Here is a 15,033-nt window from a genome sequence, read left to right as displayed (position 1 = left end):
GCTTCAGAGCAGTAATTAAAATAAAGAAGGTCTCCCTGTTTGAAGCATAGGGGTTTTTTAACAGGTGTTTCTAAGGGATCTTTACTCTAGAGCTTTGTATGTCAGTAAGAGAGCACATCTGCCAGGCTGAGCAGACCAAGAGTTCATCTTTTAATCTTCACTTACAGTCTACAATAGGCGAAATGGAGAAGCTGTCACTGAAAATCTTGAAGAATTAAATAATGCGTTTGTCCATGGCAAACAGTTCTTCCAGAACTCCTCCCTTAGAATTTGACTTAAATGCTGAACCATGACATTTTATATGCTACCTATTTTTTTTCTTTTCAACCCTCTTTTGGTATTTTATATCCGGAAACAATGTAGTCCTAGTCAATGCAGTCTTAACTCTTGTAGTGTGTTATATCTTACTGATATAAATGTCTGTGCTGTTTTGAAGCCTGTTAAATTCTGTATTTCAATGATCTTATATGGCAAGGAGTTTCACAGACCAGTCATGCATAGCATTATGTTGACATGTTTCAATGTTCCCATCACTGTAATGTTTAAAACAAAAAGATTTGCTTCCCTTCTACCCCAGTACTCTTCTTCACCCTTTCACCTCAGTTTCAGGAGTAGGTAAAATTCCCTGGGACCAACAGGGAATTTTACAATCTGTACAAAAGCTCAACAGCAAGAAGCCCTTCCTTTTGACTGCAGAGCTGTGAGCTATCAGCAGTGATGATGGTGGTGGCTGATGGGACTCCCAGGAATGGGGCTAGAAGGGATGGAATGGGCTTCAGGGCAACACCTGAGATGTGAGCACAGCCAGGATCATGGGAAGAGTTCCCACAGAAGCCTCACCACCAATACTCTTGCTTATTGAACCAGGACAAGACAATTGCTTGTTTCTGCAGAGCATGAAATGGTTCAGCAGCTTGGGCCATGCCATGCTGCCAGCACTCAGGCTCATCTCTCAGGGAGGAGTCATGACTGCTAAAACAGCAAGGATATAAAAACTGCTACAGCTGAGGTCAGATTCTTTACTTCTGTAGGCAGGCCAAAACCTGATGAATTTCTAATAAGTTACAACAGTGATTAATTGGTTCTTTCTTTTCAAATATTGTGGTTATCTTATTTAGCAAGAATCCCATCCTTGTTCCAGTTTTGGCTTGGGTTCACATGTAAAATGTCTCACCTTCCCCAGGGCCCTCTTTCTACATTCACTTCTCAGCCACATGAACACACCAGCCCCTCAGGAGATGTGATTCACTTTTGAGTTGCACTCTCCTCCCTGCCTGTTTGTTCAGCTCATGCCTTTGGGTGATGAGATCACGCTGAACTGACATCACTTGATGTAAAGTCCTAATTTTAAACCTTCACTTGATCGGGATTCTGGAATGGGAAGCTACTGCTTTTCAGCTTTGTGAACTTCTTGCACGGTGCCTGAAGTTCACACATGTCACCTTCACAAAAGGCCAGGTAACAACAACAGCTGGCAAGTTACAACATGGGTGTTTTAAAAGATGTGATTGCGACTGTTGTCTTCAAGAATCACAGAATCATAGAACTGCCCAGGTTGGAAAAGACCTCAGTGAACATCAAGTCCAAAATGAAGGCCTCAAGGAAACATCAAAGCTTATGTATGACGTTAAGCCATTTTTACACTGATGTGGCCTCAGCTTCAAAGCTTCCAGACTGCACCTGTGGCTCTCTGAAGGTTCCTGCCCAGGCCAGCACGAGGCTGTGCAAGGCTGCACCTTGCGCAGAGCGGAACGGGGAGCTCAGGCACCGCTGCTCTGTACGTGGTGAGCACCTCCCAACACACGGAGGGAACCAGAGCTGGGGCCACTTCCTGGGGGGAGAACCGTGCTCCAGCCCTGCTGCTCTACAAACCATATTTGTCTGCGGGGAACTTTTCAGACGCTGTCAGTTAGAGAAGGAGATAAGGTGATAAAGAAATGAGGTAAGCAGAACGAGAATACAGTGTAATAAGCTACAGCACATGCACCAAAAAAGGGACAGAAAAAAGACAGATAGACAGAGACAAGACAAGGAGTGTACAGAAGAAGATATGTGGGAAAAGAAACAGAGGATGAAAATTAAAAAAATATCTTATTAGAACTGTAATATAAATTAGAGCTGTAAATATAAAATTAAAAGGGAAATAGAGTCAGGCAGGGATGAAGCCACGAAGATTACTATAGTCTTGACAAATTTGTAAGAAAAGTTTAAATTGTTCTTCCATGGTATTGTTGTATTACATATTCTAAACTAGTTTCTCAACTCTTCAAAAAACTCTGTAGCTTCATCGTATGCCAAATCACATTTTAGCTGAAGATTGGTCCTTTTCAGATAAATATGTCTTTTCTGGAAAATCAACAGCTTCACTAAAGCCTCAATTTCAGTGAGATTTAACAGAACCTGAGAGCAAGCATGAAGTGGCTTGAACAGAGAATTATTTTAACTGAAATTCATTTCTATTCTTTTCAAAGGCAGATACTTAGCAAGCCTAGCAAGCTTATGATTTCATGCGAGACTCATATAAAATATATTAAATTCTGAATCTTGAGACTTTCAGAGTGTTTCTTTGAATATTACTGTGCTGTCTTGACTTTATTCATAATACTGGAATTTTTGAAATCATATTTAAGGGGAACGCTTTGTTTCAGGCAGTTTTAGGCAACTAAGGTAAGTGACTACACTTTCTGTTTATTCAAAAGAGGATTTTTAGTCTTTAAACTCTGTAGAGAAATATATTCTTCTACCTGTTTCCTTCTGGACTGAGATGATTTTTAGATAGCATGAAGCATCTTCATAAGTTGTAACAGCAAGCAAATAAAATATTACAGTTAATACAAAGCATGCTCAAAGTGCAGCTTAAGATTTGACTTTTATATATGTCTTACTCTTTAAACTGCATACTCTGGTTAAGAGAGACCTCTGGTACTTACTCTCCCTTGCATATATACATATTGACTTTATGACTTCTGCTTCTTTTACACCAGCTATTCAGTTCCATCTTAGATTGCAGTCACGTGAAAATCATTTACATTCACCTGCTGGCCGTGTAAAATAAATAACTAGCACGGCCTTGGACAGAGCAGTACTGGCTTTCACAACTGACTAAGAAGACACTGTATTTAATTTATTTTTGAAAATATTTTCTATTTCTGAATGGTACTGCTTTCATATAGTGCCTTTGCTCTACAGAAATGAATAAAAACAGTCACAAAACTTCTGGCAGATGTTTTAGAAGTGCACTGCAAGGAGTTGAAAACCAGTGTGCTCAAAACCCACCTACTTTTGTTCTGCTTTTCCTTTTTCAGAATGATGACTCTGTATAGGCATGGTGTAGCAAAGACATTATCACCTCCAGTAAACAACCTGAGTAACTCTTCCAGCTGGCCCAAGCATCTTTACAGCTATCAGCTGAGGATCATCAGCATTCCCACAAGTAGATCGATCCATTCACCATTTGTGGCAGCTGAGACGTGGTGGTACCCTGGCTCCTGCTCTCTGGGTTGGCCTGACCTGGCTCAGCTTGGCTGGATTTGCCCTGTCCCTGCCAGTGTCACACCAGCAGCAGTGCCCCCCTCACCTTCCCAAGGGGGCAACACCACTCCTGACCCTACAGGCCACCACTGGCCCATTCTCCCTGATCCTTGTGCCACGCACAGGGCTCAAGCTGAGCACAACAGCTGGGCAGGCTGGGCTGCCACTGCCAGCACACGGGGGGAGCCCTCAACTCCGAAATTCCTGCTCTAAAATGCAGGTACTGCACCGCTACTCCACTCAAGTAAACTTCTGTTTGGGGTCCAGCTGTGACACTCGGTTAGGGGGCTCTGATGGCACGTGCTGCCCAGCACACCTCAAACCAGGCTGCTGGAGCCACGCCGTGGCAGCCCTGGTGAGCATCTTGCTTTGGTGGCCAACGGGGTCTGATCCCAGTTCTGATTATCTAAATCCCATATTATTCCTTTAATACCCAAGGAGGTCCTGCAAAATTAGTCCGCTGTAAATCAGATCACAGTGTGCACCTAGGATTTTAAACTGCATTACAAGAAACTAGTTGCTTATCACAGCAATGTAACAACCACTTTTTGTGGGACAGGAGTGCAGAACAATTGATTTTTATTTCTATTTTTAATATAGTACCAAAAGCAAGTAAAAAGTAATTTGGGAGGAGCTGAGAGCAAAACCTGCAGCGTGAGTAAGATTCATTTCACAAGAAAAAATGGAAGGGGGAAGAAATAACATCTAAATCTCTTTAGCATCTACCAAACAGTCATTTTTGCAAAATAAGCAGTAATAATTAATGATATATTGTGTGTGCAAAAAATTATACAAAACCTGAATCACTGGCGTATACACAGACTTGTAGGCACCGTGCAGGGAGCAGGAAATGTTACATTAGGTATAGAACTGAGGTTACTAAATGAGATCAAAGGTTAATTTACAGGAAACTTGATATAGTTACTCACTTGTTGATCCTGCAGTTTAACTCCAACTACCCTGAAGGTATTTGTGGCCGTGTTGTGGTAGATGTTGATTCTACTGAATCCCTGCTGTCCAGGTTTGATTGGCACCCATTTCTTACTGGTATCGTCATAGACCATAACTGAAGCTCGGGCTTGGCAAATACTCTGTTCACTGGGGAGAAAAGCAAAAAATCAGGAAAGAAAAGAGTGAATTTGCTGCTTATTGCTTATTACTTAAAACTTCTGAAGGAAAAAAAACAACAGAAACTATCAGTACTTTCAACATGTGTTTTATAAGAGATCTGCTAATCCTTTGAATGGGATCTGTTAAATTAAAGCTGACATGTTATGTGTTCACAGACTTTAAAAACCTCTTGTATGCTGCTGTTTTGTACCAATAATCTATTTTATATAAAACATTAAGTCCTGAGAAATAACCTGCATCACATAAACATTATGAAAACTGTCCAACAGCATGAATGCTCTATTTATTTTATGTATCTATTGGCAAGCAAAGCCTTTTACATTTTCATGAAAACCTACCAATATTTCACAGCTTGCTGACAAAACAAACGTGACACCCACAGCTGAGTTATACATTCAAAACTGGAAGCAAGCAGACCTTGCAGCAAAAGCCATGTTAGGTAAACTGAAGAAATCAATTAAGTTAATCCAGCTGATGCCTAATACCCAGACCCACTGACGCACTTAGAAGTCCCAAAATACACGGAGCAAAACACACAGGAACAGCTTTTTCCTTCATCCTAGTAGCAAAGAAAGTGGGGAAGGGGAACCCACAAACGTGGATGCACGCCAGCATTGAAGTATTTGACCACTATTTTGTATAGTGTAAATAACTATTTTTCTCCTTTACACAGAAATTCCTTAATACATTACATTTATGAATCATATCCTGGCTAATAAACATATAGAGAATCATAATAAAGCACACCCTTCAAGGGCAATAAGTGCCACTGGCAAATGCTGTCACATTTGTCAATACAGGTCAGAATTTCAGTTCCACTCTCCTGACCTCCCAGCCAGTTTTCTTCTACCAGGGGAAATACAAGTTGAAGAAAAAAATGAATCCTGCAAATTTTGGAGACGTGAGATTTTGAAATGTAACAGGGATTTTCAACAAGCAAATAGTGCACCTTATGGTGCATTTATGGTTCAGTTAGTGCACTGAAATGAAACCGTTGGGATCTATCCTGCAAAAACTTTAAGTTCATGACTGTCCTGTTAACATTAGATCTATATATTGATATATATATACTTCCCTTCCTCGGGCCCAAGCCATATTAAATAATTTTCGACAATGCAATAGCAAGTGGTTAATCTGTTTTGCACACAAATCCTTTTCCTCCCTCTTTGTTTGGGTTTGCCTCCCTAGCATGCACACACACACAAAAAAAGGAAAAGCTCCTGGGTGATGCCAAACCATGTTGCTGCACTGCCACTGTGCCAAATTACACCACTCATAAATTTTACCAACTGCTGCACACCCAAGGCTGCCTGACCCCATCACTGTCATCATTTTAATGAAAGGGAGCATGTTACTTCAAGTATTAAGAGAATCTGGGTTGATTACAGCAGTAATTTTCAATCTTCTCTGATTTGTGGGTTTCAAAAAGATTTCCAAGGCAGATGTATCCCCCATGGTACACTAAAGCCTACTGACTCTGGCTTGTTTTGTCAATCACTTTGCATAGCCTCCAGGTAGCCCACAGACCTCCCCCAGGCTGTGAGTAAGAGCCTGGAAAGTCCTCACAGCATTTATAGAGGGATCAGTGATGCCAGCAGATATCTCGATAATGAATAAGGTAGGAAAATTCAGAATAAATTGTATTTTTACTACGTATCATAGAAACAGCTAAATTCTGTTACCAGAGCAATATATTCAGATCAGAAGGACAAAACATTATTTTATTTATATTGTTCAGAATTCATAAAATCCAGCTCATCCACCAGCTGCTATTGCTTTGCAAGATACCTGGAGAACAGCTGTGCCTTTGCTGATGTACTTACCCAGCAAACACCTCTCCCTCCTGTTTTTTAAGGTAAGCTAATGTCTTGTGGCAGCTCTTCCATATCTGACACGAGCAGCTGAGGGATTTGAGCTCCTTCCAGCCTGCCTAATCCTCCAACTGCTGCAGGAGCTGCAGCCTGGCAGCAGTGGCAGCATTGCCTGCATCCTCCAGACCTGCTGGGGGACACTCAAGTCTGCCTTGGATTCACAGAAAGGGAGAGTGGGAGAGAAATATACAAGCAAACAGCAGCTACACTAGATTGCCCTTGTCATATGGAAGTGGAAAGGCTAAAAATAATCCCCAGTGCTGTCTCCTAGATGGATGGTGGCCACCTGCCTTTGCTAGCAGGTGTCCTGTGCCACCTCCAGCTCCAGAGGTGGGGAGCATCAGCTGCCAGGGCACAGCAATGCCCTGCCAGGGAAATGTTGTTCCTGGGAGAGTCACACTCAGCCAGTGTGACACCACATCCTTCTCCTCAAGCCTTGCCAAGCACAAGCTCTGCTGTACACTAAAGCAAGCAAGAGCACATCACTGGCTTCATCAGAGCAAGCCCAAAAGCCACTACTGTCTCCATTTCAGATCAATTTTGGAATCCACGGTTACCACGAGCTGCTAAATCAATCAAAATTAATTAAATTATCCTTACTTACAACAAAGAGACTACACCTAACCATCAGACATGAGAGCCTTAACACAGCATTACTCACAATGCCATACCCACATCCCAGATACAGCAGCTTTGCCTTCAGGCTTTGCTGCCACCAAAATCAGCAGCAAAGGACCTGTGGCTGAAACACAGATGCAGCCCTCAGGAGCAGTGTTTGATGCACGACAACCAATTGTTACTGTGACATAGAGCAACAACACATCAAGCTCCATCCCTGCTCTTCTGCACTCAATGGAAGTTTTTAATCATTCATTTAAATGGAAACAGGATTGAGCCTGTTATCTGGCCTCCAGTGAAATAACAGAAAGGAACATAAAACAGCACACCAGGGGAATCCTTTCCTGCAAATCACTTCATCAATCTTTCAACATCCAAAATGCCTCCAGGGACCCATTGCTAGCTTGCTGTCTCTCCCCAAATGGAGCGAGACAACTCCAAGAGTTTAGTAACTCTTTATCCTGAACACTTTCTGCTCTTCCTATGCATAAAAGCCACAACTGTCCCCCTTCTGCTTTAAGAGGCTTCTCTGTAAACAGCCCAGAAAATGTTCCCTTTATAAACCTGAGAATCTTTGTATTACTCTCTGTACATTATTTTAATCACAAGTCAAGCACCAGTGGTTTCATGAAGGTCTAGCAAAATTTTTGGTGATTCTTAGGACCATACATCAGTGATACTTATGTCAACTACATGTGACAGGTAAAAAATGTGCTCAGTAACACAATTCTGAGTAGCCACATTCCTCCATGATAAGAGTTTGTTATACATTAGTATTCACTGGCAAAATTATGCTTGCACACTTCTAGAACTTGCTTTATTTTCTTAATACACCCAAGTTACTAAAAATTTGGTATTTGATGAAGGCCCATCAAATTTCACACACATTCAAATATTAGGATTTCTCCTACTGATACTTTATTTTACATTAATGTGCAGTCAGACTCATCCACCTGAGTTCCAACCATAGGTAATGATGTATAAAAATATATGAAAACTGAATCACAGAGAGGTCTTAATAACAAAATTATTCAGGTTTGTGCACAACATCTACTCCAATTTGCTACATTTTACTATGGGGCAAATTAAAGCATCTTATTTAAATGTAGAGGGGCGGGAGCTCCTCCTAGGAACCCCAAATCCTAATATTCACCCCTGTTTATTCTGAAAGCATTACATCTGTGGGATGGCAAACCTCTGCACTAGTACTATTTGTTTGCCTGAAGTTAAAGAAAGTCTGCTTAGTTTTGCTCCCAGGTGATATCTGAAATCAAGTGTTCATATTTGAGATTTACAGAATATTGTTTCAATACTACAAAACTGTAAATTAAGAAAAAAAAGTCTGTGGATAATACTGTTTGTTTCATTCTGTGTGACACATTTTGACCCATTCTCATCCATCTCTTCTGTTTAATATTCATCTTCAAAAATCAGCAGATTGGTTAAATTGGATTGAACCCTCTTGAAAGGGTCAGCATTGACCTTTCTTGCCCAGCCTTGGTGAGAGTGGGCAGCCATTTCAAGCCAGTGCTGCAGAGAAAGTGCCTTTGTCCTGGAATAACAGTCCTCTCCTCTTCCATCTGTTCAGAACCTGAAAAATACAGTCCTTTCTTCCTGGTTTCTAGTAAGCATATAATTACCAAGATCTATAGCCAAAAAAAGAGCCACAAATGGAATAGGTAACACCTGGAATCTTGGGAAAATACCTGTATTTTTTGTGAATTATCACATGACAATGCGGTGAGTTGACATGACCTAGCCCAGTGGGTTATCCAAATATACAAGCAAAAAGCCCAGGCTGGAACCTGCTGGAACCAGCACTTGCTCCTGGTTGCCTGCCTGTGCAGAGGGACCTGCCCTACAGTGTTGTCCTTACTCCAGCCAGCCTGAAGTGAAGCCCAGGTCCCAGAGAAGCTGCTATTTTTTGGTCTATGCTCAGGCTTGCACATTCACCTTGCAGATCTTTTGGTGCTTGAGTTTGTCTGCACTGCCAATGGGAGATGAGCCTTTTGCACTGAGCATCTGCTGAAGGTGCCTGGCCATCAGCTTTCTCCACTGTTAAACTCACATCTAAACAGTTTAATACTAAATAACTGCAAAAAATAGTAAAAATAAGAATGCACAAGTAATGCACAAGTAATTTAGCACATCTTACTCTACTCTAAAAAACCTGTCACAGAGAATAAACAGGAAAAAGAGAGCAAACCATAATGTTTGGAGGAAAGTGTGGCTCTGGAGTGTCTCTAATGCTTTTCCCTCTCATTTCAGACTGAGGAAAAGTCAAGTGGCCAAGCTGCACTGTGCTCCTTCACTGACCTGTTTTCTCTACTTACACCTTTATCCTCTTATGAATAAAACTTTTGCAGAGCTTGGTACTGAGTGACTGAGCCAGTTCTCACCAGCAGCCCCATGCAGAGCCTGCCACGGCACAGGGTTATCCCAGTCCTACCCTAGAATCCCTGTCCAGCACCAAACCAGCCAGAGGTCACACCTCTGGGGCAATGGGAGAGGTTTAAAATACTTTCTCCTAGAGCCAGGACAAGATCATACAGCTTTTGAAGGGTCACTAAATCATGCTCACAAAAGGTATAACGAATATCCACGACCAGCTAACTTTGGGACCAAATACCTAATTCTGTGGGCTTTACTCCAGCATGCCAGGAGGACCTGGACACTTCCACTACCCTTCATATTTACAGACACAATTGTGTCCTTGGGACAGACACTTCCTCAGCGTAAGCTCTTTCTCTCTGAAAGCTCCCTGATAGAATCCAAGATCTCATGCTTTGAACCTATTACAGTTCTACCTTGTATCAAGCTGCTCATGATTCTCTAATCTTCAAAGATGCTCTTTTCTTGTATGCATAGAAAAGGCAAATAGCTATTTATACAAACATTTATCTTATTTTTTATTTCCAGCTCCCAAACATCCCCCTCAATATTTATAGGATTAATAATTGAAGTCAGTTTAGACTGATCTAATCACTCTTATTGGTGTGAGAAATCATTGATATTACTTAGCCTAGGCTTGCCTTACTTGAGAATGAAACCTCAGCCCAGAGAATGTGGGAGATAGTGCACAAGTAATTTAGCACATCTTACTCTACTTGTCCACTGAGTCTGCCACAGGAAGTCACATTTGTGTGGTTAAACGTGACATGAAATTGCTGATGCTGATTTAAGAAGCTGACAGAATACTCTTAATGTCAGCTTAAACAGCTAATGTACATCCAAAGTCCTGTATATGGGGATGTGTGATCTGTGCAGTACAGATCCCTGTTAACCTCAGAATTAGCAAGCTACAAGTCATGTTCCTGCCGCATTTTAGAGTGTACGTCAACAGTAATATACTTATTTTCTGAACATTTTAATAGCTTTCACTTTAATAAATATAATAATGACTGGGATGCAGGGAAAGTGTTTCAGTAGTAACCTGAAAAAATGGACATTTCTCTCTGACCACTGGATTTAGAGAACAAAAAACCTGAGACACCCTCTGAACACAAGACAGTCAGGTCATTTGTGCTTACATAGAGACCATAGCTGAGATCTGAGCTCGTTACAGAAAAAGGCTCTCCAGCCTTCCCACCAGAGTCACCACCAACTCTGCTCATGACCCCACTTCTCTGGCACCTCATTTCTACAACACAATGTCAGTCATACTTGTGACTCTTGGGACCCCCTGTTTCAAAGTGTACTTCCCTCTCCAGCCAAAGTTGCAGCACAGCCGGTGTTACCATCATTCACCTTTGTCCCAGAGCCCTGAAGAACTTCCTCAAGCAATGCAGCAAGACCTCATAGTGAAAATACAGCATTTAGCCCTTGATTGCACAAAAGGGCAGCCCTATGGGGGCTTTATATCCAGAAAGGCACTTTTAGTCCTCAGTGACATGCAAATGCTTGACTATTGTATGGCAGATATTTATACAGTAGCAGCCACACTCTCATATAGATATATATAATATGGAGGTGCCAAAATGACTACCTCCACTTGTTTTCTGAGCTCCATTTCCTGGAATTTCCTGAAAAACCAACCCACGGACCCACTGGTCAGAAGTTCTCAATTTGCACTTGCTCCTGGTTGCCTGCCTGTACAGAGGGACCTGCCCAACAGTGTTGTCTTACTCCAGCCAGCCTGAAGTGAAGCCCAGGTCAGAGAAGCTGCTATTTTTTGGTCTCTGCTCAGGCTTGCACATTCACCTTGCAGATCTTTTTGATGCTGGAGTTTGTCTACACTGCCAGTGGGAGACGAGCCTTTTGCACTGAGCATCTGCTGAAGGTGCCTGGCCATCAGCTTTCTCCACTGTTAAACCCTAGCATCTAAAGTTTAATATTAAATAATTACAAGAAATAGTAAAAATATGAAGCCTCCTTCGTGAGCAGCTCCCAAAAGGACTGACACTGTTAAATAAAGTCATGACACACCTGCAAGACAAATACGTATCTTACAGAGCAGGAAATGGAAATACTTGTACTTACAGGGTGATCAAGAGTAAGAGTAAGAACACCAGTTCACCTCCATAAGGAAGAAAATTCAAATGTTACTTTCTGTTAGGAGTAAGACATTAATTTTGAATTCTCCCTTACTATTGGCATACCCAATAGTAATGGGAACTGCCTTGTCCAGTATCTGCTGCAGATACCCACAGCAGACATATCAGCTGGAAACCAGAGAAGAGACAGTTTATGAGGCACCCAGGTTGCTCACTAAGCCAGGACTTTGGCAGATGAGTTGCTAAATTTGGGAACACACACACAATCCTGGCATGACCAGAGAAACTTGCATAACCTTCTGTCACCCCTCAATGCTCTTGAGCATGGGAAAAGTGAGTAGAAATACAAAAAATTATACAGTATGCAAAACATGACTGCAGAGGAACAGATACTTCACCTGGGTCTGACTGTCAGCCCAGAACAGCTCAGTCCTCAGCACTGCCAGCCCAGGTCTGTGAGAGCCCTGACCCCTCGGTGTCCGCCACAGCACTTAAATAGCACATCTGCCAATCAGTGCAGATTTGGGGCCAGCAGAGAGGCCACAGATTGATGCCCTTGTAAGCCAGCACATCTGCTTAGTTTATGTTGCTGAGATTTTTTAACCATGCAGTGTTGTTAATTTTAACCCGTCCCTCTTCTGGCAGGTTTTGCAAACTGAAGCATAAGAATTCAAATTACTCTAAGGGGAACTCCAGTTATCAGCATCTCAACTCAGCACGTTAAGAAATGCTTAAAGAGATCTGCTTTGCAAAAGGCACTTCACTGAGGAAGTGGTGTGATTAAGCAAAGTGCCATTGCTGCCAGGCCATGCTCCAGGAAACTTTTCCTTCCAAGTTCCAACAACTGACTGCTCATGGAGTCTCCTAATGGAGGAACGTCAGTGCTCCATTAATACTCTGAATCATGTAAAATTTCTTTCTGTGAAGTGGGGCTCACTTCCAGATTTTACACACCACCTTGAAGATACACTTTTGGAGTTACTAAAAGTAAATATCAAGTAAATGCTTAGAAGTTCCTAAAAATTAGTCAAGTAAATGGCCTGGAGAAACACCAGGAACTCAAATAGACAAAAAACAGTAAAAAAGCAACTCGACTGGATCAGGTTGCTATTAATATAAACTACTTCCCTTCCCCCTTAAATTACAGAAATAAAAGCAAGAAGTACCTAATCTTGTAAAATATGAATTATGCAAAACCCAAAACTGAACTGTCAAGTCAAAATACATGACTGAGGGCTCTCACTCATGGGCTAACCATATCTGTATTTCAGGAGAAGGATATCTTAAAAAAAGGCTTTGAAAGATCACAGTCATAACTAATGACCAGGAAAGGCAGACTCGAAAGTGAATAGAGGAAATCAACATAAAGATCTTTCATTAAAGCTGGCAGCACTTTGCCTTGGTTTCCATTCAATCCCAGCAGAAATGTAAATAAACCTGTGACAATTCCCCTCCAACTGATGGAGGCAGGAGTGAAGAAACACTCGCTTCATCAAGTCAGCTTCTCCCTCACTACCAGGGGATGCATATTAATGTAGCATTGCCATAAAAGCTTAATTACAATTTTATACAACTATAAATTATCCTATCAGGCTATAACCAAAACACAAACCTTCTGTGTTTATCACAATATGTGCTCTCCTTCACATCCAGTCACATTAATTCTGGTCAACAAATTCCCAGCCAACAAATTCCCAGATACTTACGTGCCTGCCATGGAGGAGCACCTGGTCAGGCAATCCCACAGAGGTCTATGCTCAAAGCCGGCACGTGTGCTCAAATCCAAATAGTCTATTTCACCTGAGCAGAAGACAAATTTGGCAGGGAGACAAGCCAAGAGTCTCTATGAAAGCTTATAACCAAAACAGGAAAGGGAAGCACTATTGAGAGAGCAGGAGGGCAGGAAGTAACACTTATACAGCAGGGGCGGGGAAGGGACTTTAAAGAAGAAATGTATTATTTCTTATAGCTGCTTTGCTGAGCAAAAGTACAAACAATATAGATTAAGATTAGATGTGCTGTTGTTGCCTCATTGGAGGCATGGATATTAAAAACTTTCCACGCATTTTCTCAAGACACAGGTTCAGTGTCCAAGAAAAAGCAAAAGCAAATAAAGCTCAGACCCATAAAGCTCAGACCCAGGAAAAAAGAAATTGCTGTTATTCCTTTATCACATGGGCGTTTACACAACGCAGAACCAAACCCAGGGGCCCTGGTGGCACCGAGGGCCCTGCACCGCCTGGCAGCCAACCTGGCCTCCTGTTGAGGTCCAGCTCCAGCCCAAAACTTTAACTGCCACAGCACAGTGCAAATTTTATCTCTCTCACCTACTTAGATGCCTTTTGCACATCTGCTCAACTTGACCTGGAGCAGAGGTCCCAGGGTGCAGATACCAGGTAACTTCCCAAAGCACCCCACAAACTGCAGAGCTTCTCAGCTCTTGAAGAACTGCTGGAAACACAGTCAGAAGCCATGATTTTACCATGGAGGCACACAGACTTTCTCTGGGAGTCAGCATCAGAGGCTCTGAAGTCTCTGTTAAAGAGAGCAAAACCTGCAGAGCCCTGAGGAGACCAGCCCTCAGGAGATCACACGGTTCCTGACATCCTTGCAGTGCTTTCAGAGTGCAACATACATTTGTAAAACCTCACATCTCTGTTTCATACAGCAAAAAGAGAGATGTGTAAGAAATAGGCTGAATTTGGTAAGGCACACCAGCTACACAAACCCTCCAGTGGAGTTTCTGCTGGGGGGCAAGGGCTGGAAACACTGCTCCACCTAAGCAGGGGAGCAGAGTGCTTTTCACCCTCACTGCTTTTCCTGTTACAAGAGATCACTTTCATGTTCCAACTGAAAAGACCTAGAGAAACTACTGCTGAAATGGCACCTAGTGAAAACATGGGTGTCAAAATCTGGCTGCTCTCACAGCTGGTAGTACATCGCCTGTTCAGTTGCTGCTTCTCGTTCCTCTGCAGAACATCCTTGTATGACTGAAGAGTTTCAGTTTTCTGATGGGGGGAGTTTAAAAGCCAACAAGAATTAAAGTTCTCATTGACATTTAAGTATAGCTTTTTCTGTAGTGCTTTTGTTTTTCTCTCTTTTTATTTCTTTCTGTTTAATGAGGTATTTTATTATCACTTGGGATTTCAATTTGGCTGCATTTTCCTGATATTACATCCTTCTGCTTTGAGATCTGTGTGGATGCTGGGCACTACCTTGTTTCATTCAAAAAATCCTGCTTTTCATGAATTAAAAAATTTTCAAATGTCAGTTCCTCTGTGTAGCTCACACATTGCTTAGACAATAATTGTAGAGTTAGGCAGTGCAAATAGTACTTTACTGCATGTATTAGAAAAGGACATAACCTGAAAAATACATCTCCAAGTAAA

The 15,033-nt window shown here is 41.9% G+C and overlaps 1 protein-coding gene across 9 annotated transcripts in view; it reads right to left on the bottom strand.

The window, feature by feature from the left end:
- EVL (Enah/Vasp-like) overlaps window positions 1-15,033 on the bottom strand; it is a 140,615-nt gene that overhangs the window by 61,426 nt on the left and 64,156 nt on the right. For 7 of the 9 annotated variants that reach the window (XM_072930405.1, XM_012574231.5, XM_072930408.1 and 4 more), the window contains exon 2: window positions 4,461-4,629. In XM_072930405.1, coding sequence (XP_072786506.1) covers window positions 4,461-4,629 — 169 coding nt within the window. Of the gene's footprint in view, window positions 1-4,460; window positions 4,630-6,485; window positions 6,505-13,350; window positions 13,492-15,033 lie in introns of those variants that run through there. The other 2 variants (XM_012574230.5, XM_072930407.1) reach the window with 2 other exon arrangements.

The sequence above is a fragment of the Taeniopygia guttata genome, chromosome 5 (assembly GCF_048771995.1).
Source record: "Taeniopygia guttata chromosome 5, bTaeGut7.mat, whole genome shotgun sequence".
Taxonomy (NCBI): domain Eukaryota; kingdom Metazoa; phylum Chordata; class Aves; order Passeriformes; family Estrildidae; genus Taeniopygia; species Taeniopygia guttata.
Note: the sequence above shows the minus strand (reverse complement) of the source record. Positions and strands in the feature narration are given on the sequence as shown.